This window comes from Bombina bombina, chromosome 6 (assembly GCF_027579735.1).
Source record: "Bombina bombina isolate aBomBom1 chromosome 6, aBomBom1.pri, whole genome shotgun sequence".
NCBI classification, from domain to species: domain Eukaryota; kingdom Metazoa; phylum Chordata; class Amphibia; order Anura; family Bombinatoridae; genus Bombina; species Bombina bombina.
The window spans coordinates 251,164,585-251,190,152 of NC_069504.1; the positions used below are offsets into that span (position 1 = coordinate 251,164,585).

Sequence of the window (25,568 nt, forward strand, 5' to 3'; positions counted from 1 at the left end):
AATCACACTGTTCAACAGCTACTGTTTGTAACGGTCACAATTCAAAGCTGAGATATGCTTAGGACTTCTTCACAATATTCTTAACAAGATCCAAATATGATAAACAGAGTAAAACAGCATACTCAGCCAATACCGTATCATAATAGGAGAGAATAGTAAGTAAAAATCCATTTATTGAGAAACATTGTTAAAAACATAAAGGGCACAGCAGGACAGACCTTCACAGCTGATGTGTTTTCTGCCTTACAGCATCCAAATTTGGAGAAGACTCTCCTTAGAATTCTTTGGATTAGAGAATAAAAAGAAGGAACAACAATCACGCAATTAATGTTGCCTGAAGACACTGCTTTAGGCAAGAAATCAAACTTAGTTCTCAAAACTGCCTCATCCTGATTAAAAAAAACAAGCTATGGAGGCTCACAGGAAAAGGAGCAGAAAATTCAGAAACTCATCTAGCAAAATAAATTGCTAAAAGAAACAAAGACTTCCAAGGCAAAAGCTGTATATCCAAATTGTGCATAGGTTCAAAAGGAGAAACCTGCAAAAATATTAAAATTAAATTAAGGTTCCAAGGAGGAACTGGCTTGATCCTGACTAAAGTTTGAACAAGTCTGAATGTCAGGAAATTTAGCAATTTTCTTATGAAACAAGGAAGAGAGAGAGAAAATCTGGCCCTTTAAAGAACTGGCAGATAAATCGTCCTGAAGAAATTAAAGAATTCTAATCTAGACTAATCTAAAACATTGTTTCTCACACCAAGAAAGAATAGCCTTTGAAACCTTACGATAAATCCTCCTTGTCACAGGTAATGGCCTGAATTAAAGTTTAAATGACAGAATCAGAAAAAACTCTCTGCTTTAAAACTAGGTGTTTAATCTTCAAGCCATCAAGTTGAAAGATTTGAGATCCTAATGAAAAAAATATAATTTATGCTTAAATGATAAAAAATAAATATCATGCTGGTGAGAGTCAACAATCCATAATCTCCTGGGAATTATACTCCTGGCCATTAGGAGGAGGCAAAGATCCCAAAACTCCAAGAGCCCTTAAAACCCCTTCCACCTTACTGTAAACTAGTCTGACATATAGCCAAGCCAGAAAAAAAAAAGATAATAGGAAAAGAAAACAAGGGCAACAAAAAGGAGCATGAAACAACTGAGTGTATTCCCTGCACCACTAAAGATGCGTACAAAGCTGAAGAGTTCTCATGTGACACTGAGCAAAAGGAATTGCATCATAAGACCTAAAACTTTCATACAAAGAGCCACAGAAGGAGAAAAAACTGACCGGAGATTTACACAGAGTAACTTCAGTCTTCTTTCTTCTGTCAAGGAAACTCTCATTGAGGCTGAATGGATCATATCCAGAAAAGTAATCCTAGATTGAGGGAACAGAGAGCTGTTCCCACCATGCTCTTGAAGAAATAACAAAAGTCTGTTAGTATGAGATATTGCTTAATGTAAATATGGAATCTTTACCAAGATATTGTCCAGGTAAGGAACCACAGAAAAATCTGAGCTCTTATCGATAAGCGAGACCCCAGAACCTTCATAATCTAGAATTGAGGGATCTTGAACAAACTGGGATCAAACCCCCTAAAAAAGGAGCAGTTTGCACTCTACCAGAAATTTTGGATTGGGGGCTGTACCTTAGAGAAAAATAAGCAATCTGCCAAGAAGGAAAAACAGCTCAGTGGCTTGTTCTACGGCCCGGTTACCACCTGGGAGTAGCTTTTCCCAAAGGGTGATAGAAGAAACCAGTCCTTTAGCTACAGGGGATCTAGCTGATACTCAATGTTTATAGCAACATCAGGTTTATAACTGGATTCAATTGCTTCAATCAAGGAAAAACAAATTATCCAATTAAATGAGAAATAAAAGGTTAATAAGAGAACCTAAGGATACAGCTATCATCAGCTGCTTAAGAAAGGCTGGAGACCCAGCGGAAACATGTAGCAGAAATCAATAGGAGAATACAGCTTTTACAGATCTGCTCAGAAGACAGCCAGGAGTCGTTAGCACAGAAGCGACGTGTTCGGACACTACTCCAAAAGTCAAGTGGTCACGCTGAGTTGGCGCGGAAGTTTCAACGGCTATCCACTGCACTCTTAGGATCCATGACAGAGGCCAACGCATAAACCATGCTCTCAAGGAAGTGCTACAAAGGCTCGGTCAGCAGATACGGTCTGTAAAAATTCTAGAAATAAGGTTAAATACCGGTAATCACCATATCATATGGACAGTGCTAATATACACGGAGCAATTCTTTCCAATACATAACATGGAAAAATTCTCTTTCACCTTATGAATTTAGTGCAACAAACAATACCCGGGTATAAAACTTTTTAAACAAGCGCTTAGTTTTAATATTAAATACTTGTATAGATTATTTTGTATAGACAGGATTTTGTCTTAAAGATTTTTTATACAATTTTTGTGATGAAATATTAGTAAAGATTATGTTAAACGAATAGCAGGTTGGCATACTTTTTTTCTTGATTTTATTTATCTTGTTTTAATTAACTCCACTGAGGGATAGTTTTACCATATTAACCTAATTATGCTTACTATACTGCATATATCATCCTGACATTATTTGGTTGAACTAAGATTTAAGAACAGAGTACATTTCTAGTATTCTGAGCGCACTAAAACCCCCTTTTTTCTTGCATTGATGGGGGAAACCAGACCTGGACCCTTGCGCAATGTGCTTAGAGCAATATCAATGCAAATCACTGAAGAGGCCCAAAGGAGGCCCAAACTGTCATCTGGGGTTGCCATTTCCCTTATACAGAGAATTGCCTGGTATTTTGGGAAAACACTGACCTTGTTAGGCAGTATCAGACTGATATACTTCAGGAAAGTTTTCCTCTGTGAAAAGCACAACTGGGTTAAAAGAGTCTACTCCCAGGTGTTAATCGGGCCATAAAACAAGACACTGACCTGTTGTTCATTCCTGGCAGACGGCTTCTCTTTATGTATGTATTTGTAGAAGTAGCAGACTTTTTAGACTGTTTAACCTTGTTCCAATTTGAGTTTCAAGAAAGGAACCCTGCTTTTGGGAAGAAGACTTGTTTTCTAGATCGACGAAATGCACAAAAATGATTAGAAGCCATATTCTTTCACTTAAACTTTTTGTCCTGAGAAAGAAAATCTCCATTACCGCCAGTCAGAGAAAAAATAGTAGCATCCAGACCAGGTTCAAACAATATATTTCATTTGGTCTGATTAGAATGCATAAAAACATAATTTATGCTTACCTGATAAATTTATTTCTCTTGTAGTGTATCCAGTCCACGGATCATCCATTACTTGTGGGATATTCTCCTTCCCAACAGGAAGTTGCAAGAGGATCACCCACAGCAGAGCTGCTATATAGCTCCTCCCCTAACTGTCATATCCAGTCATTCGACCGAAAACAAACAGAGAAAGGAGAAACCATAGGGTGCAGTGGTGACTGTAGTTTAATTAAAATTTAGACCTGCCTTAAAAGGACAGGGCGGGCTGTGGACTGGATACACTACAAGAGAAATAAATTTATCAGGTAAGCATAAATTATGTTTACTCTTGTTAAGTGTATCCAGTCCACGGATCATCCATTACTTGTGGGATACCAATACCAAAGCTAAAGTACACGGATGATGGGAGGGACAAGGCAGGATTAAGCGGAAGGAACCACTGCCCGAAGAACCTTTCTCCCAAAAACAGCCTCCGAAGAAGCAAAAGTATCAAATTTGTAAAATTTTGAAAAAGTGTGAAGCGAAGACCAAGTCGCAGCCTTGCAAATCTGTTCAACAGAGGCCTCATTTTTGAAGGCCCATGTGGAAGCCACAGCTCTAGTAGAATGAGCTGTAATCCTTTCAGGGAGCTGCTGTCCAGCAGTCTCATAGGCTAGGCGTATTACGCTCCGAAGCCAAAAGGACAGAGAGGTTGCCGAAGCTTTTTGACCTCTCCTCTGTCCAGAGTAAACGACAAACAGGGAAGATGTTTGACGAAAATCCTTAGTAGCTTGTAAGTAAAACTTCAAGGAACGGACTACGTCCAGATTATGTAAAAGAAGTTCCTTCTTTGAAGAAGGATTAGGACACAATGATGGAACAACAATCTCTTAATTGATATTCTTGTTAGAAACCACCTTAGGTAAAAACCCAGGTTTGGTACGCAGAACTACCTTATCTGCATGAAAAATCAGATAAGGAGAATCACATTGTAAGGCAGATAGCTCAGAGGCTCTCCGAGCCGAGGAAATAGCCATCAAAAACAGAACTTTCCAAGATAAAAGTTTAATATCAATGGAATGAAGGGGTTCAAACGGAACTCCTTGAAGAACTTTAAGAACCAAGTTTAAGCTCCACGGAGGAGCAACAGGTTTAAACACAGGCTTAATTCTAACCAAAGCCTGGCAAAATGCCTGAACGTCTGGAACCTCTGCCAGACGCTTGTGCAAAAGAATAGACAGAGCAGAAATCTGTCCCTTTAAGGAACTAGCTGATAATCCTTTGTCCAAGCCCTCTTGGAGAAAAGACAATATTCTAGGAATCCTAACCTTACTCCATGAGTAATTCTTGGATTCACACCAATAAGGATATTTGCTCCATATTTTGTGGTAGATTTTCCTGGTAACAGGCTTTCGTGCCTGTATTAAGGTATCAATGACTGACTCGGAGAAGCCACGCTTTGATAGAATCAAGCGTTCAATCTCCATGCAGTCAGTCTCAGAGAAATTAGATTTGGATGATTGAAAGGACCTTGTATCAGAAGGTCCTGTCTTAGAGGCAGAGTCCATGGTGGAAAGGATGACATGTCCACTAGGTCTGCATACCAAGTCCTGCATGGCCACGCAGGTGCTATCAGAATCATTGATGCTCTCTCCTGTTTGATTTTGGCAATCAGTCGAGGGAGCAGAGGAAACGGTGGAAACACATAAGCCAGGTTGAAGAACCAAGGCGCTGCTAGAGCATCTATCAGCGTCGCTTCTGGGTCCCTGTACCTGGATCCGTAACAAGGGAGCTTGGCGTTCTGGCGAGACGCCATGAGATCCAACTCTGGTTTGCCCCAACGATGAATCAATTGAGCAAACACCTCCAGATGGAGTTCCCACTACCCCGGATGGAAAGTCTGACGACTTAGAAAATCCGCCTCCCAGTTCTCCACGCCTGGGATATGGATTGCTGACAGGTGGCAAGAGTGGGACTCTGCCCAGAGAATTATTTTTGAGACTTCTAACATCGCTAGGGAACTCCTGGTTCCCCCTTGATGGTTGATGTAAGCCACAGTCGTGATGTTGTCCGACTGAAATCTGATGAACCTCAGTGTTGCTAACTGAGGCCAAGCCAGAAGAGCATTGAATATCGCTCTTAACTCCAGAATATTTATTGGAAGGAGTTTCTCCTCCTGAGTCCACGATCCCTGTGCCATCAGGGAGTTCCAGACTGCACCCAACCTAGAAGGCTGGCATCTGTTGTTACAATTGTCCAATCTGGCCTGCGAAAGGTCATACCCTTGGACAGGTGGATCCGAGACAACCACCAGAGAAGAGAATCTCTGGTCTCTTGATCCAGATTTAGCAGAGGGGACAAATCTGTGTAATCCCCATTCCACTGACTCAGCATGCATAATTGCAGCGGTCTGAGATGTAGGCGCGCAAATGGCACTATGTCCATTGCCGCTACCATTAAGCCGATTACCTCCATACACTGAGAAACCGAAGGGCGCGGAATGGAGTGAAGAACACGGCAAGCATTTAGAAGTTTTGATAACCTGGACTCCGTCAGGTAAATTTTCATTTCTACAGAATCTATAAGAGTCCCTAAGAAGGAGACTCTTGTGAGTAGGGATAGAGAACTCTTTTCCTCGTTCACTTTCCACCCGTGCGACCTCAGAAATGCCAGAACTATCTCTGTATGAGACTTGGCAACTTGAAAGTTTGACGCCTGTATCAGGATGTCGTCTAGATACGGAGCTACCGCTATGCCTCGCGGTCTTAGAACCGCCAGAAGTGAGCCCAGAACCTTTGTAAAGATTCTCGGGGCTGTAGCCAACCCGAAGGGAAGAGCTACAAATTGGTAATGCCTGTCTAGAAAGGCAAACCTTAGAAACCGGTGATTGTCTTTGTGAATCGGTATGTGAAGGTAGGCATCCTTTAGGTCCACTGTGGTCATGTACTGACCCTCTTGGATCATGGGTAGGATGGTCCGAATAGTTTCCATTTTGAAAGATGGAACTCTGAGGAATTTGTTTAAGATCTTTAGATCCAAAATTGGTCTGAAGGTTCCCTCTTTTTTGGGAACCACAAACAGATTTGAATAAAAACCTTGTCCTTGTTCTGTCCGCAGAACTGGATGGATCACTCCCATAATTAGGAGGTCTTGCACACAGCGTAGGAATGCCTCTTTCTTTATCTGATTTGCAGATAGCCTTGAAAGATGAAATCTCCCTTGTGGAGGGGAAGCTTTGAAGTCCAGAAGATATCCCTGAGATATGATCTTGAACATCTCTTGCCCATGCCTGGGCGAAGAGAGAAAGTCTGCCCCCTACTAGATCCGTCGCCGGATAGGGGGCCGTTCCTTCATGCTGTCTTAGAGGCAGCAGCAGGCTTTCTGGCCTGCTTGCCTTTGTTCCAGGACTGGTTAGGTTTCCAGGCCTGCTTAGATTGAGCAAAAGTTCCCTCTTGCTTTGAAGCGGAGGAAGTTGATGCTGCACCTGCCTTGAAATTTCGAAAGGCACGAAAATTAGACTGTTTGGCCTTTGCTTTGGCCCTGTCCTGAGGAAGGGTATGACCCTTACCTCCAGTAATGTCAGCAATAATTTCCTTCAAACCAGGCCCGAATAAGGTCTGCCCCTTGAAAGGAATGTTGAGTAATTTAGACTTCGAAGTCACGTCAGCTGACCAGGATTTAAGCCATAGCGCCCTACGCGCCTGGATGGCGAATCCGGAATTCTTAGCCGTTAGTTTAGTCAAATGAACAATGGCATCAGAAACAAATGAGTTAGCTAGCTTAAGTGTTCTAAGCTTGTCAATAATTTCAGTCAATGGAGCTGTATGGATGGCCTCTTCCAGGGCCTCAAACCAGAATGCCGCCGCGGCCGTGACAGGCGCTATGCATGCAAGGGGCTGTAAAATAAAACCTTGTTGAATAAACATTTTCTTAAGGTAATCCTCCAATTTTTTATCCATTGGATCTGAAAAAGCACAACTGTCCTCAACCGGGATAGTGGTACGCTTTGCTAAAGTAGAGACTGCTCCCTCCACCTTAGGGACCGTCTGCCATAAGTCCCGTGTAGTGGCGTCTATTGGAAACATTTTTCTAAATATAGGAGGTGGGGAAAAAGGCACACCCGGTCTATCCCACTCCTTGCTAATAATTTCTGTAAGCCTTTTAGGTATAGGAAAAACATCAGTACACACCGGCACCGCATAGTATTTATCCAGCCTACACAATTTCTCTGGTACTGCAACTGTGTTACAGTCATTCAGAGCAGCTAATACCTCCCCAAGCAATACACGGAGGTTCTCAAGCTTAAATTTAAAATTAGAAATCTCTGAATCAAGTTTCCCCGAATCAGAGACGTCACCCACAGACTGAAGCTCTCCGTCCTCATGATCAGCATATTGTGATGCAGTATCAGACATGGCCCTTACAGCATCTGCGCGCTCTGTATTTCTCCTAACCCCAGAGCAATCGCGCTTGCCTCTTAATTCAGGCAACCTGGATAATACCTCTGACAGGGTATTATTCATGATTGCAGCCATGTCCTGCAAGGTAATCGCTATGGGCGTCCCTGATGCAATTGGCGCCATATTAGCGTGCATCCCCTGAGCGGGAGGCAAAGGGTCTGACACGTGGGGAGAGTTAGTCGGCATAACTTCCCCCTCGTCAGAATCTTCTGGTGATATTTCTTTTATAGTTAAAGACTGATGTTTACTGTTTAAGGTGAAATCAATACATTTAGTACACATTCTCCTATGGGGCTCCACCATGGCTTTCAAACATAATGAACAAGTTGTTTCCTCTGTGTCAGACATGTTTAAACAGACTAGCAATGAGACTAGCAAGCTTGGAAAACACTTTAAACAAGTTTACAAGCAATATAAAAAATGTTACTGCACCTTTAAGAAACACAAATTTTTGCCAAAATTTGAAATAACAGTGAAAAAAGGCAGTTACACTAACAAAATTTTTACAGTGTATGTAACAAGTTAGCAGAGCATTGCACCCACTTGCAAATGGATGATTAACCCCTTAATAACAAAAACAGAATAATAACTGACAAAAACGTTTTTTTTTGTTTTTTGTTTTTTTTAAATAGTCACAACTGCCACAGCTCTACTGTGGCTTGTTACCTCCCTCAAAAACGACTTTGAAGCCTTTTGAGCCCTCCAGAGATATCCTGGATCATGCAGGAAGAAGCTGGATGTCTGTGTCTGTAATTTTTGCTGCACAAAAAAACCCCTCCCACTCATATTACAACAGTGGAAAGTCAGGAAACTGTTACTAGGCAGAATTCAAGCCAGCCATGTGGAAAAAAAACTAGGCCCCAATAAGTTTTATCACCAAACATATATAAAAACGATTAAACATGCCAGCAAACATTTTATATTACATTTTTATAAGAGTATGTATCTCTATTAATAAGCCTGATACCAGTAGCTCTCACTGCATTTAAGGCTTTACTTACATTAGTTCAGTATCAGCAGCATTTTCTAGCAAATTCCATCACTAGATATATTATATATTAACTGCACATACCTTATTGCAGGATAACCTGCACGCCATTCCCTCTCTGAAGTTACCTCACTCCTCAGAATATGTGAGAACAGCCATGGATCTTAGTTACTTCTGCTAAGATCATAGAAAATGCAGGCAGATTCTTCTTCTAAATACTGCCTGAGATAAACAGTACACTCCGGTACCATTTAAAAATAACAAACTTTTGATTGAAGAATAAACTAAGTATAAAACACCACACTCCTCTTACGACCTCCATCTTGGTTGAGGCTTGCAAGAGAATGACTGGATATGACAGTTAGGGGAGGAGCTATATAGCAGCTCTGCTGTGGGTGATCCTCTTGCAACTTCCTGTTGGGAAGGAGAATATCCCACAAGTAATGGATGATCCGTGGACTGGATACACTTAACAAGAGAAATTATCCATATGAGCATTGCAAAGCTGAGCTGGGGGAGATAACGGAATAAGCTTGAAAAAAAACACACTTAAAATTAGTAGGAAAGTGTTCAGTCGATCCAGCTTCTAAGGAATCAAAATTTAAAGTAGTGGGGACCGTTCTAGTATGCTCCATCATGCAGAACAAACGGCTAGATTACGAGTTTTGCGTTATAAGTGAAAAAGCCTCATAACGCTACTTTTTTACTACCGCTGCTATTACGAGTTTTGCAGATATAGGTGTACCGCACACTTTTTTTGGCCGTAACGTAACTACCGCACCTTTCAAAAAGTCCTTTTTCAATGGGACTTCAATAGTGCCGGTAATACGAGTTTGCCTGTCCGGCCAAAAAGTGAGCGCTACACCCTATACCGTCAAGATCTGTACCATAAACTGAAAGTCAGTAGTTATGAGTTTTACGCTACAAATCTATAGCATAAAACTCATAATTAAGTGTTACTAAGTACACTAACACCCATAAACTACCTAATTAACCCCTAAACCGAGGCCCTCCCGCATCGCAAACACTAAAATAAATTATTAACCCCTAATCTGCCGATTCCGACATAGCTGCCACTATAATAAACATATTAACCCCTAAAACACTGTACTCCCGCATCGCAAACACTAGTTAAATATTATTAACCCCTAATCTGCTGTCCCTAACATCGCCGCAACCTACAATACTGTTATTAACCTCTAATTTGCTGCCCCAAAATCGCCGCCACTATACTAAAGATATTAACCCCTAAACCTAACCCTAAGTCTAACCCTAACACCCACTAACTTTAATATAATTAAAATAAATCTAAATAAAAATTACTATCATTAAATAATTCCTATTTAAAACTAAATACTCTAATAGTTATATTGTAGCTATCTTAGTTTTTATTTTTATTTCACAGCTAAGTTTGTATTTATTTTAACTAGGTAGACTAGTTACTAAATAGTTATTAACTATTTACTAGCTACTTAGTTAAAATAAATACAAACTTACCTGTGAAATAAAACCTAACCTGAGTTACACTAACACCTAACCTTACACTACAATTAAATAAATTACATTAATTAAATACAATTAACTAAATTACAAAAAACCCTATCAAAATATAGCCCTATCAAAATATAAAAGCCCACCCAAAATAAAAAAAAAACCTCTAAGAAGATCACAAACAGAAGAAAGGATTATCAGGTAAGCATAAATTATGTTTTCTTGTTATGTGTGATCAGTCACGGGTATCATTACTTCTAGATACCATACAAACAAAAATACAGGATGCTGGAGGGATAGGAGGCTATTATACAGAAGGAACCATGCCTGAAGAACCTTTCTCCCAAAAATAGCCTCCGAAGAAGCAAAAGTATCAAATTTGTAAATTTGGAAAAGTATGAAGCGAAGACAAGTTGCAGCCTGCAAATCTGTTCAACAGAGGCCTCATCTTAAAGGCCCAAGTGGAAGCCACAGCTTAGTGAGTGAGCTGTAATTCTTCAGGAGCTGCTGTCCAGCAGTCTATAGGCTAAACGTATTACTACAAGCCAAAAAGAGAGAAGGTAGCAGAGCTTTTTTGCTCTCCCTGTCCAGATAAACGACAAAGGGAAGAAGTTGGCGAAAATCATTAGTAGCTGCAAGTAGAACTTGAGGGCAAACTACATCCAAATTGCCCTTAAAAGGGCCTTTTGCGGGGGAATTGCGCCAAAGAAATCGGCTCTTTTACCTGTAAAAAAAATACAAACAACCCCCCCAACAGTAAAACCCACCACCCACGCAACCAACCCCCCCCAAATAAAATCCTATCTAAAAAACCTAAGCTCCCCATTGCCCTGAAAAGGGCATTTGGATGGGCATTGCCCTTAAAAGGGCATTTAGCTCTTTTTCAGCCCAAACCCCAAGCTAAAAATAAAACCCACCCAATAAACCCTTAAAAAAAACCTAACACTAACCCCCGAAGATCCACTTACAGTTTTTGAAGACCGGACATCCATCCTCAACGAAGCCGGGAGAAGTCTTCATCCAAGCAGCAAGAAGTGGTCCTCCAGACGGGCAGAAGTCTTCATCCAGAAGGCATCTTCTATCTTCATCCTTCTGACGCAGAGCGGCTCCATCTTCAAGACCAGGGCCGGAATGATCCGCCGGGATATCGGGAAAAATCCTGGTGGGCCGGGCTTTTAGGGCCCACTGATGGGCCGGCAGCTGCAGTGTGCACCGCACCAACCAGGCTGCACACCTCACTGCATGCTGTGCGGCTGGGGGAGGTAGTGCCGACTGCCGTGCGTTCCAGGCCTAGCGCTGTGTGTGTTGTGTGTGATGAGGGGCAGGCGCATGGTAAGGCCGGTGCAAACAGCTTATTTCTGGGTCTGGCTGCTTAATTGTTTGGGTTATGCTGCTGCATTATATACATTGTTAGCAGACGGGTGCTGCTGCGATTTGACTGAGACAAAGCCGGTTAGCCAATTAACCCCTTTGTTGCTGAAACAGCTATATAAGTATATCACTAAAATACATTATGGGTGTTAATCACTGTATACCACTATCATTAAATACATTATGGTTGTATATCACTAATCACTATATATGTATATCACTGTCTGTATTATACAGTGATATACAACCATAATGTATTTTAATGATAATGATATACAGTGATATACATATATGGTGATATACAACCATAATGTATTTTAATGATAGTGATATACAGTCTGTATATCACTATCATTAAAATACATTATGGTTGTATATCACTATATATGTATATCACTATCATTAAAATACATTATGGTTGGTATTTAGTGTATTGTTATACCTAGGTTACAATACTACTTAGGTTTGCATACTTTCTACTAAAAACACTTTCAGCCTGTACAGCTAGCCCTCAGTTTACGCCGGGGTTAGGTTCCAGAAGGAATGGTTGTAAATCGAAACCGTTGTAAATTGAAACCCAGTTTATAATGTAAGTCAATGGGAAGTGAGGGAGTTAGGTTCCAGGCCCCCCTCAAAATTGTCATAAGTAACACCTAATACATTATTTTTAAAGCTTTGAAAGGAAGACTTTAAATGCTAAACAGCATTATAAACCTAATAAAATAATCACACAACACAGAATATATAATTAAACTAAGTTAAATAAACAAAAAAATTTGCTAAATAGCATTATAAACCTAATAAAATAATCACACAACACAGACTTCGCTTGCATTTTTCTGCAAACAGTTCTTTCTATCCATTCCAATCTGGACTGATTTATAGACAGGAAGATCTTGTTCCTTTGAAATCTGCTCGATAGCTCAGGTCTGGTTAAACTGATTAATTTAAGCTTGTTTGGCTTTGCTGCAACACAAGCGGGCAGCTCCACCTACTGGCTATTTTAATAAATGCACTGCTTCTCAATGCTTTTCAATAGCAGTCAAATGACTGGAAAAAAAGGTTGTTATTCTGAAACGGTGTAAATTGAACCGTTGTAAAACGAGGGCCACCTGTATTACATATCCACCGTATTGTTCCATTAAGTGATTTCAGAATGTAAAGTTGTATTTTATCCAAATAATACATTCGTTGCTGTTTAGTGCACTTATACTGGCGCATTATTTCTGGAAAGTTTCAAAATTTGTATGGGATGGGCTGGAGGGTGTGTGGCTGGGGTGGAGTGGGCGTGGCTGGGCCAGTCTATACAAATTTCCAGGGCTGGTCTGATTCCCCAGTCCAGCCCTGTTCAAAACATCTGGCGTGGAGCATCGTCTTCTTTTGACGGGCTACTGAAGAATGAAGGTTCCTTTAAGGGACGTCATCCAAGGTGAAAAAATCCTATTGGCTGATGCAGTCAGCCAATAGGATTGAGCTGATAGAATTCTTTCAGCCAATCGGAATTCAAGGGACGCAATCTTGGAAGACATTTAAAGGAACCTTCATTCTACAGCGACCATCGAAAGAAGAGGATGCTCCGCGCCAGATGTCTTGAAGATGGGCCACTCCACGTCGGAAGGATGAAGATAGAAGATGCCGACTGGAGGACAACTTCTTGCCGTCTGGATGAAGACTTCTCCTGGCTTCGTTGAGGAATTCTTGCTGCTTGGATGAAGACTTCTCCCGGCTTCATTAAGGATGGATGTCCGGTCTTCAAAAACTGTAAGTGGATCTTTGGGGATTAGTGTTAGGTTTTTTTTAAGGGTTCATTGGGTGGGTTTTATTTTTAGCTTAGGGTTTGGGCTAAAAAAGAGCTTAATGCCCTTTTAAGGGAAATGCCCATCCAAATGCCCTTTTCAGGGCAATGGGGAGCTTAGGTTTTTTAGATAGGATTTTATTTGGGGGGTTTGGTTGTGTTGGTGGTGGGTTTTACTGTTGGGGGCGATTGTATTTTTTTTACAGGTAAAAGAGCTGATTTCTTTGGTGCAATGCCCCGCAAAAGGCCCTTTTAAGGGCCATTGGCAGTTTAGGCTGAGGTTTTCTTTTTTTATTTTGGGGGGCTTTTCTATTTTGATAGGGCTATTAGATTAAGTGTAATTAGTTCAAATATTTGATCATTTATTTTTCATTGTGTGTTTGTTTTTTTTGTAATTTAGTTAATTGTATTAAATTAATGTAATTTAGTTAATTGTATTAAATTAATGTAATTTATTTAATTGTAGTGTAAGGTTAGGTGTTAGTTTTATTTTACAGGTACATTTGTATTTATTTTAGCTAGGTAGCTAGTAAATAGTTAATAACTATTTAGTAACTAGTCTACCTAGTTAAAATAAATACAAACTTGCCTGTGAAATAAAAATAAAACCTAAGCTAGATATAATGTACCTATTAGTTATATTGTAGCAAGCTTAGGTTTTATTTTATAGGTAAGTATTTAGTTTTAAATAGGAATTATTTAGGTATTAATTGTTATTTTTATATTGATTTATTTTAATTATGTTAAAGTTAGTGGGTGTTAGGGTTAGGAGTTAATAACTTTAGTATAGTGGCGGCGACGTTGGGCGTGGAAGATTATAGGGGTTAATAAGTGTAGGTAGGTGACGACATTGGGGGCGGCAGATTAGGGGTTAATAAATGTAGGTAGGTAGCAACGACATTGGGGGCGGCAGATTAGGGGTTAATAAATGTAGGTAGGTGGCGGCGATATTAGGAGCGGCAGATTAGGGGTTAATAAATGTAATGTAGGTGTTGGCAATGTCAGCTGCGGCAAATTAGGGGTGTTTAGACTCTGGGTTTATGTTAGGGTGTTAGGTGTAAACATAAATGTTGTTTCCCCATAGGAATCAATGGGGCTGCGTTACAGAGCTTTACGCTCCTTTATTGCAGGTGTTAGTCTTTTTTTAGCCGGCTCTCCCCATTGATGTCTATGGGGAAATCGTGCACATGCACGTAAAACCAACTCAAAGCAGTGCTGGTATTTGAGTGCGGTATGAAGCACAATGGAGCTTTAAGCTGCAATATTGCCTGCTAATGCCGGGTTTATGAAAATCTGTAATAACAGCGCTATAGGGAGGTGAGCGGTGACAATAACTTGCAAGAACAGAGAACCTCTCAGTATAAAAATACATCAAAAAAATAAAGCAGTTCTGGGGGCGGAGCCTAGCCACCGATGGAGATGGCTGCAACTTTTTAGTGCTCTGTGGTCCCTTGTTTAACTTGCCGAAATTCGGAATGATCAACTAGCTGAAAAATATCCCAAAACACCTAGTGAAGGTTCCGCAAACCTCAATCACCCCACAGTGCATCTAAACTGTACGGCTGATTTGTGAGCGTGGTGATCATCGGGAGCAGGGCGCCACTAACGGAGCGCATCACCCACAGCTCAAGTGAGTACTCTTCCCTGAAGAACCGGGAGCAATCTACACTTACCAACTCCCTGAGCTCGGGCAATAACGAAGAGGCAGTGTCTGATAGACTGACAGCATCGGGCGCTCCTCCGCAGTCTCACAATCACACTTGAAGCTAAAAGGCCGCACCCACGTGGCCCGCCTGAGCCGCCAACAACTTGGGCCCTGACACCGGAGACCCAGCTCAGGAGCTGCTTGCACGAGACGGACCGATCCGCAGCAGCAAACACCTCTTACCCGGTCTGTTGGCTTGGCCTAAAGGGCAGCACAAGGAGGAGCTCCACACGCAAAAGCCCGGTAAGCCTATTGAATACCAGGGGCAAAACTAACATAGCTTCTTAAGCCACATAACTTTTCCGGACCTGCACAGACTTAAGGCAGCACCTGAAAGCGGCTAACACACGGGGTACCCTATAGAAACAGGCCCTCAGAAGTTTCTCTCATCCAATATAGTGACCTGCCATAGACTCACCAACACACTCACTGACTTTGGACAGATAAGAGATCTATATAGAACCGGGGTCAGCAACTCACTGAAAGGGGTCCCATTACCCTTAATTATGGCCAGCAAGAGAAACATTAAGCCTCACAAAGGAACACAATCTTCTGTAATGGAGAACTTTTTGATCTCAGCAGATCCAGCTATACCCCCCCAGCAAGACAGCCCATGAGATTGCAGGGCAACCCACCACAACCCAGGCACATGAACATGAGCCTGGCACACAGGCACATTGCTATCTTACAAAAAATGACATCATCCATCTCTCCTCTAAAGAGGACATAAAGAAGGCCATGCTGGATTTCAAGAGTATGTTTGGGGAGCTTAGGAGAGACATTATGGCTGTAGACAGGCGAGTCACCCAGGTTGAAGAGAAACAGGAGACCCTTAGTTCTGATATGCAACAGCAATCTAGCTATTTACAAGCTCAGGAGGGCACAGTGCACAATCTCATGGATCGGATAGAAGATCTCGAGAATCGGAGCAGGAGGAATAATCTTCGGCTTAGGGGTATCCCCGAGGCCGTGGACCCTCCAGCACTACACCAGTACATTCAAGAGTTTATCAGATACCTCAAAAATAACGCATCAGCGCAAGAAGTACAAATAGAAAGAGCCCACAGGGCCTTGCGCCCCAAGCCACCAAATAGAGCCCCACCAAGAGACGTAATAATGAAGTTCCTTTCCTTTAAGGACAAAGAAGACGTCCTAAAAATGGCCAGGGCGAAGCACCCTCTAACATTTAGGGACACGGAGATCCAGGTGTTTTCAGATCTGTGCCCTACAACACTGCAAAAGAGAAGAGACCTGAGACACATTACATCAGCTCTAAGGGAGAAGAAGATCCCTTATAGGTGGGGTTTCCCCACTTGCTTAATAGCCACCAACTCATACCCTCAGAACTCCGGAGGACCTTCCAAACTTCGCACAAGCACTTGGCCTTGACATCAGGCTTCCTCGGGATGACGAAGCCACCCCTCAATTCCCTCTTAATAGGGGTCGGGGGGTAGCTCAGCAACCTCAAGATTGAATTTTCTCTCCTCCCAGGCACTCCTGATTGGGACCTTGTTTCTCTGAATTTCTCAAGTTCGAGACCCTTAGCAACTAACTTTAGGGGAATATACCTCTTTCCTTGCTGGGACTGTGTGCCAGACCTCACTGATGAGCCCTCAGGTTGTATGTGAACTGAACCTTTCTATATTGTTGTGAATGTATATTTTATATTTATCTGCCTGCCTTGATATTGTTGTTGATCATAAATGTGCAAATTGTCTTATTATTTAACAAATACCTAGTTAAGTCCTAAACTTAAATAGAGAACTGTACAAAATGTTTTCTTCAGAAGCAAACCCCAATGCAAGACTCACAGATGTATTATGTAACACATATCTAAGTAAGACTCATATCTACACATGGAGAAATGCAAAATGTTTTTTTTTTCTTTTTTCCCTTCTCTTATCCAACACCTAGGCAGGACCTATATCTGGACCTAGAAATGCGCAAAGTTGCTTTGTTACATTCACTTAACAGCAGGTATTACATTAGACATCATAGCATCAAACAATGCCCCAGTTGTCCATGTCAACCCTCAGGGGAAGGGGCTCTATGGTATGCGCCCACCTACAATTCAAGGCATGACACAGAGGCCAGTCAGAACAGATGAGACCAATTGGCGCATCCTATGTGTAGACGCATATATAGGGATGCTGCAGATAGTACTAACTTCCTGGACACATAACCCTAATCCTGTTGCTAAGGGGGAACTAGCTAGGTCATATAGTTAGTGATCATAGATCATTCTGAGTTACAAAGTTAATGTTATCTGTTTATGTTACAGGCAAGAAACACAGGGACAACTACCCCTAATTTATTAAGTAGTTGATACAGTTCTTTACCTACATAGAACTTCTTGGTAATTGTTGACACTCTTAAGTTATTTGGATTGTTCTATAATATATAACATTTCACTTTAGTGAACTTGGTCCTCTCCTACGGGGACACTCATCACTCCCCCTTTTCCCTCCACCTCACACTCACTTCCAAATCACCCCTTTTTCACTCCAACCTCCTTTACATCTCCCATCTCCATTTCATCGCTTTAAGACCCTCCTTACCCCCCAATTTTTTTTTTCTTTTCCCCTCCCCTCCCTTCTCGTTTCCTCCCGACTCTCCCCAGCTACCCCCCGTGCGCACCCTCCCAAACACTTGACATGGCGCAGCGGCGACTAAGACACAGGTCTCACCCAGTTGAGCTCATATCGATAAACGCGAAGAGACTAATAGCCCCAACAAACGCTCCATTGTACTCAAAGATTTGCAGAGAATAGGAGGTGACATCATATTTTTACAGGAGACCCATTTCCTGGCCAATCATGAACCAAAATGATTCAGCCGTCACTATCCGACTGCATATTTTGCATCGGGTCCTGAAAAAAAAAAACGGAGTTGGAATCCTTTTGAGTAGGGGAACACAGTTTCAACTATCCCAGATTCACAGGGATCCAGAGGGCAGGTTAAATAAACAGCTGAACGACTAAAACTGCTAAATAAACAGCTGAACGACTCCACCTGAAATCTAAAACTCCTGCAAACCTTACGAAGGTAAACAGTTTCAGCACCTTTAAGCAACCTTTACATCTATCCAGGACGTTGGATCACTAAAGATCATTTATAGCTGGTAGGAACCCAGTGAAGAAGAACAACTAATAATGCTAATACTTGCAAAAACCCAAGTTTGGAAACCGAGACTCCTGCAAACCTCACAGAGGTAAATAGTTTCAGTTTCCCAAAGAGACATTGTAATCATCAGATTGAATTCTCACATACAAGCTGCGAGAAAGTTCCAGTGTATACGAATCAACTTGCTATTTGCAAAATCCAAGTTTGGAAACTAAGACTCCTGCAAACCTCACGGAGGTAAATAGTTTCAGTTTCCCAAAGAGACATTGTAATCATCAGAATCCTAGAAAGTTTCCGCAAGAACCCCCAAGCTCTAAAACAAAAATTATCTGAAACAAATTAAAAATGAAATAGTTAAACGCACAAAAAGGGGCGTCAAAACGGGTGTGCAAACTAAACAAAAACAGGTCCTGCCTGTTATACAACAACCCCCCCCCCCACCCCATAGAGCTTGGGACTGGGATTCTATAACTATATACATATAGACGATAAAGAAGAGGATCCAACCCTTTCCATTATCTGATTTAGAGGACTGAGATCCACATGACAGATCAGGACTGGGAACCTCTAACATCTCTCAGAAGTAAACGCAGGCTAAATGCCAAATCCTGCTCAGTCGGAGGAGTCAAATCAGGCGAATCCGAGCCCGGAGGATCTACCTCTGAAGCCTCAGAGGGAACCGCATCCCCAGATGACTGATCGGGCACAATTGTCATTTTAGATGACGGTCCATGGGTAGGAGAGCACGGATTAACCCTTCACTTGCACGTAGCAGGAAGAGGCAAACTTGCTAAGGCTATAGAGATGGCCATGTGAAAAACGTGCAGTAACCTTTGGTGCAAAAAAGTCTGCCTCACACGAAGGAGTAATGGTACTTAGGGAAATTGCATTAGCATGCTAAGCTATCTGTCCACCCCTACTTAGGGGAACTGCATGTGTAGGAGAAGATTCTAGGGAACGCACCTTACGGGACGAGGAATCCTCAGAGATAGACGGCTCAGTGTTCTCTAACATCTCAGCATTGTTTGAAGAGAACACACTATTGCAGCATACGGAACATAATTGAGCAGGCTGGTCTACCCAGGCCTCCTCACAACATACGCAGGTATCAAAATCTGTATCAGAGAAAACCTCTAGAATATCAGAATCCTCCATAATTCGAATTAAAATTTGTAGCCAAAAAAACAACTGGCACCTTAAACCACCAATGGCTAGGGCACTCACCACCCTAACGGGTAGAGAAATTAACTCTTCTCCGCAGCCACTTGGTCAGGAATCGGAAATGGAAAATAAGACGTGACTACTCCCAGTCACACGGTGCCTCATGCAGGACCGCCCTTGCTAAGGAAAAGCATGCCAGCAAAATAAAACTGCGCAGCTCTATAACCTGTATGTTCCGTATCAATCTATGAGCCCAAAAATGTCTCCTACACATACGCAGTCAAAATAACATAACAAACATGATTAACAAGACTGTTCAATAATCTCCCTCAGGAGATATTAACCCTTGATTCCATAAATATAAAGGAGTCCCACTGAGACCCTGTCTTCTATCGTTAACATGTGTTATAAAAAATTAAACAATCTTACCTGAATGTATGCCGTGAAACAGCGAAACGGTCCTTCAAGTTTGACAGATTATAGCAGCGCTTCTGACACGGACTTGAGTGAAGAAAGCAGGCAGCGAAACTCGTCAACGCTGATTGCTTAAGGAGTTGTTAATATGAGTCTGGATGGTTTCGCAGAAAGACTCTCCCTGCATCTCCAGACTCTTAACTCATCAATGCTCTCACTGAGAGGCTAACAAGACTACTTAAAACTCCAGTCCTATCTCGCAGAGTACTACCCTCCATAAGGAACTACTCCGTATCTTCTGACACTTCTCTGCCAAACTCATGTAACGAAAGGCAAAGAATGACTGGGGGATGAGGGAAGTGGGTGACGTATTTAAGCCTTTGGCTGGGGTGTCTTTGCCTCCTCCTGGTGGCCAGGTTCTGTATTCCCACAAGTAATGAATGCAGCTGTGGACTCTCCCTGTATTTAGAAGGAAATGGTGCTACAGAAATTGACTACATTGGTAATTCATTCTTCACTTTGAATCTTATTTTTTTTGGAAGTGAAATACTAATAATAAACAAACTCTACATTTAATTCAAGTAATACCACCTAAATATGATTGCAGAACAATGATAGCAGATATATTTTTTACACTATGTTATAAAACAAATATTTATTGAAATTATATTACTGTACTCACCATTTGATTCATGAATGAAACAAAGCACCAAAATGCATCAACTTCATTTTCCATAACATACAAAACAGGAGAAAGCAAATCGCTCATTCCTTGTACATAGCCTAAAAACAGAAGAGGTCGAATGATAAAACTTTTATTATTGTGATGTAAAGAAAGTGTAGTTGCAGATTTTTTTTTAAAAAAATAAGAAAGTGCAGATCTAGCAGCAAGCTTAAGGTTAATAGTGTTGTCTTGTGTAAATTTGCAGCTTTCCATCATATTTAGTTTTATTATAATTTTTTTTAATTAAAGGGTGTCTGATATGGCCAAGCAAACAAGGTTATGAAAATAAAAACAAGGCATTATATAAGGAAAACTTTTCAAGTTTAAATCCTCAACATTATAAAATAATAAACTGCAACACTGAATTTTTAGGGTATACTGTATATTGATGGACATTACTAATAGGTTGTGTTGTTTGTGTAAGTAAATAACAGAATTTATGCTTACCTGATAAATTACTTTCTCCAACGGTGTGTCCGGTCCACGGCGTCATCCTTACTTGTGGGATATTCTCTTCCCCAACAGGAAATGGCAAAGAGTCCCAGCAAAGCTGGTCACATGATCCCTCCTAGGCTCCGCCCACCCCAGTCATTCGACCGACGGACAGGAGGAAATATATATAGGAGAAACCATATGATACCGTGGTGACTGTAGTTAGAGAAAATAATTCATCAGACCTGATTAAAAAAACCAGGGCGGGCCGTGGGCCGGGCACACCCGTTGAGAAAGTAAATTATCAGGTAAGCATAAATTCTGTTTTCTCCAACATTGGTGTGTGCGGTCCACGGCGTCATCCTTACTTGTGGGAACCAATACCAAAGCTTTAGGACACGGATGAAGGGAGGGAGCAAATCAGGTCACCTAAACGGAAGGAACCACAGCTTGCAAAACCTTTCTCCCAAAAATAGCCTCCGAAGAAGCAAAAGTATCAAATTTGTAAAATTTGGCAAAAGTGTGCAGTGAAGACCAAGTCGCTGCCTTACATATCTGGTCAACAGAAGCCTCGTTCTTGAAGGCCCATGTGGAAGCCACAGCCCTAGTGGAGTGAGCTGTGATTCTTTCAGGAGGCTGCCGTCCGGCAGTCTCATAAGCCATTCGGATAATGCTTTTAAGCCAAAAGGAAAGAGAGGTAGAAGTCGCTTTTTGACCTCTCCTTTTACCAGAATAAACAACAAACAAGGAAGATGTTTGTCTGAAATCTTTAGTAGCCTCTAAATAGAATTTTAGAGCACGGACTACGTCCAAATTGTGTAACAAACGTTCCTTCTTTGAAACTGGATTCGGACACAAAGAAGGTACAACTATCTCCTGGTTAATATTTTTGTTAGAAACAACTTTCGGAAGAAAACCAGGCTTAGTACGCAAAACCACCTTATCTGCATGGAACACCAGATAGGGCGGAGAACACTGCAGAGCAGATAACTCTGAAACTCTTCTAGCAGAAGAAATTGCAACTAAAAACAAAACTTTCCAAGATAGTAACTTAATATCTATGGAATGTAAAGGTTCAAACGGAACCCCTTGAAGAACTGAAAGAACTAGATTTAGACTCCAGGGAGGAGTCAAAGGTCTGTAAACAGGCTTGATCCTAACCAGAGCCTGAACAAATGCTTGAACATCTGGCACGGCTGCCAGTCTTTTGTGAAGTAAAACAGATAAAGCAGAGATCTGTCCCTTTAGAGAACTTGCAGATAATCCTTTCTCCAAACCTTCTTGTAGAAAGGATAGAATCTTAGGAATTTTTATCTTGTTCCATGGGAATCCTTTGGATTCACACCAACAGATATATTTTTTCCATATTTTATGGTAAATTTTTCTAGTTACAGGCTTTCTAGCCTGAATTAGAGTATCTATTACAGAATCTGAAAACCCACGCTTTGATAAAATCAAGCGTTCAATCTCCAAGCCGTCAGTTGGAGGGAAACCAGATTCGGATGTTCGAATGGACCCTGAACAAGAAGGTCCTGTCTCAAAGGTAGCTTCCATGGTGGAGCCGATGACATATTCACCAGGTCTGCATACCAAGTCCTGCATGGCCACGCAGGAGCTATCAAGATCACCGAGGCCCTCTCCTGATTGATCCTGGCTACCAGCCTGGGAATGAGAGGAAACGGTGGGAATACATAAGCTAGGTTGAAGGTCCAAGGTGCTACTAGTGCATCTACTAGAGTCGCCTTGGGATCCCTGGATCTGGACCCGTAGCAAGGAACCTTGAAGTTCTGACGAGACGCCATCAGATCCATGTCTGGAATGCCCCATAATTGAGTTATTTGGGCAAAGATTTCCGGATGGAGTTCCCACTCCCCCGGATGGAATGTCTGACGACTCAGAAAATCCGCTTCCCAATTTTCCACTCCTGGGATGTGGATCGCAGACAAGTGGCAGGAGTGATCCTCCGCCCATTGAATTATCTTGGTCACTTCTTTCATCGCCAGGGAACTCCTTGTTCCCCCCTGATGATTGATATATGCAACGGTCGTCATGTTGTCTGATTGAAACCTTATGAATTTGGCCTTTGCTAGTTGAGGCCAAGCTCTGAGAGCATTGAATATCGCTCTCAGTTCCAGAATGTTTATCGGGAGAAGAGACTCTTCCCGAGACCATAGACCCTGAGCTTTCAGGGATTCCCAGACCGCGCCCCAGCCCACTAGACTGGCGTCGGTCGTGACAATGACCCACTCTGGTCTGCGGAAGCTCATTCCCTGTGACAGATTGTCCAGGGTCAGCCACCAACGGAGTGAATCTCTGGTCCTTTGATCTACTTGAATCATCGGAGACAAGTCTGTATAATCCCCATTCCACTGTCTGAGCATGCACAGTTGTAATGGTCTTAGATGAATTCGTGCAAAAGGAACTATGTCCATTGTTGCAACCATCAATCCTATTACTTCCATGCACTGCGCTATGGAAGGACGAGGAACAGAATGAAGTACTTGACAAGAGCTTAGAAGTTTTGATTTTCTGACCTCTGTCAGAAAAAACCTCATTTCTAAGGAATCTATTATTGTTCCCAAGGAGGGAACTCTTGTTGACGGGGACAGAGAACTTTTTTTTTTTTTTTTTTTTTTTTTTTCACCTTCCATCCGTGAGATCTGAGAAAGGCTAGGACGATGTCCGTATGAGCCTTTGCTTTTGACAGGGACGACGCTTGAATTAGGATGTCGTCCAAGTAAGGTGCTACTGCAATGCCCCTTGGTCTTAGAACAGCTAGAAGGGACCCTAGTACCTTTGTGAAAATCCTTGGAGCAGTGGCTAATCCGAATGGAAGTGCCACAAACTGGTAATGCTTGTCCAGAAAAGCGAACCTTAGGAACTGATGATGTTCCTTGTGGATAGGAATATGTAGGTACGCATCCTTTAAATCCACGGTAGTCATAAATTGACTTTCCTGGATGGTGGGTAGGATCGTTCGAATAGTTTCCATTTTGAACGATGGTACCCTGAGAAATTTGTTTAGGATCTTCAGATCCAAAATTGGTCTGAATGTTCCCTCTTTTTTGGAAACTATGAACAGATTGGAATAAAATCCCATTCCTTGTTCTCTTATTGGAACTGGATGTATCACTCCCATCTTTAACAGGTCTTCTACACAATGTAAGAATGCCTGTCTCTTTATTTGGTTTGAAGATAAGTGAGACCTGTGGAACCTTCCCCTTGGGGGTAGTTCCTTGAATTCCAGGAGATAACCTTGAGAAACTATTTCTAGCGCCCAAGGATCCTGAACATCTCTTGCCCAAGCCTGAGCAAAGAGAGAGAGTCTGCCCCCCACTAGATCCGGTCCCGGATCGGGGGCTATCCCTTCATGCTGTTTTGGTAGCAGTGGTAGGCTTCTTGGCCTGCTTACCCTTGTTCCAGCCTTGCATTGGTTTCCAGGCTGGTTTGGGTTGTGAAGTATTACCCGCTTGCTTAGAGGATGCAGAATTAGAGGCTGGTCCGTTTCTGCGAAAGGGACGAAAATTAGGCTTATTTTTAGCCTTAAAAGACCTATCCTGTGGGAGGGCGTGGCCCTTTCCCCCAGTGATGTCTGAAATAATCTCTTTCAAATCTGGTCCAAATAATGTTTTACCTTTGAAAGGAATGTTAAGCAATTTTGTCTTGGAAGACACATCCGCTGACCAAGACTTTAGCCAAAGCGCTCTGCGCGCCACGATAGCAAACCCTGAATTTTTCGCCGCTAATCTAGCTAATTGCAAAGCGGCATCTAAAACAAAAGAGTTAGCCAATTTAAGTGCTTGAACTCTGTCCATAACCTCCTCATACGAAGATTCTTTACTGAGCGACTTTTCTAGTTCCTCGAACCAGAAACACGCTGCCGTAGTGACAGGAACAATGCATGAAATTGGTTGTAGAAGGTAACCTTGCTGTACAAAAATCTTTTTAAGCAAACCCTCTAATTTTTTATCCATAGGATCTTTGAAAGCACAACTATCTTCGATAGGAATAGTAGTGCGTTTGTTTAGAGTAGAAACCGCCCCCTCGACCTTGGGGACTGTCTGCCATAAGTCCTTTCTGGGGTCGACTATAGGAAATAATTTCTTAAATATAGGGGGGGGAACAAAAGGTATGCCAGGCTTTTCCCACTCTTTATTTACTATGTCCGCCACCCGCTTGGGTATAGGAAAAGCGTCGGGGGGCACCGGGACCTCTAGGAACTTGTCCATCTTACATAATTTCTCTGGAATGACCAAATTGTCACAATCATCCAGAGTAGATAACACCTCCTTAAGCAGTGCGCGGAGATGTTCTAATTTAAATTTAAATGTCACAACATCAGGTTCAGCTTGATGAGAAATTTTTCCTGAATCTGAGATTTCTCCATCAGACAAAACCTCCCTCATGGCCCCCTGAGATTGGTGTGAGGGTATGTCAGAACAGTTATCATCAGCGCCCTCTTGCTCTTCAGTGTTTAAAACAGAGCAATCGCGCTTTCTCTGATAAGTAGGCATTTTGGATAAAAGATTTGCTATGGAGTTATCCATTACAGCCGTTAATTGTTGCATGGTAATAAGTATTGGCGCACTAGATGTACTAGGGGCCTCCTGTGTGGGCAAAACTGGTGTAGACACAGTAGGGGATGATGTAGTATCATGTTTACTCCCCTCATTTGAGGAATCATCTT

General features: G+C 41.9%; 1 protein-coding gene across 1 annotated transcript in view; it reads right to left on the minus strand.

The window, feature by feature from the left end:
* TBC1D15 (TBC1 domain family member 15) overlaps positions 1-25,568 on the minus strand; it is a 903,088-nt gene that overhangs the window by 317,209 nt on the left and 560,311 nt on the right. Inside the window, exon 14 of the mRNA XM_053719215.1 lies at positions 20,408-20,508. Coding sequence (XP_053575190.1) covers positions 20,408-20,508 — 101 coding nt within the window. The remainder of the gene's footprint in view (positions 1-20,407; positions 20,509-25,568) is intronic.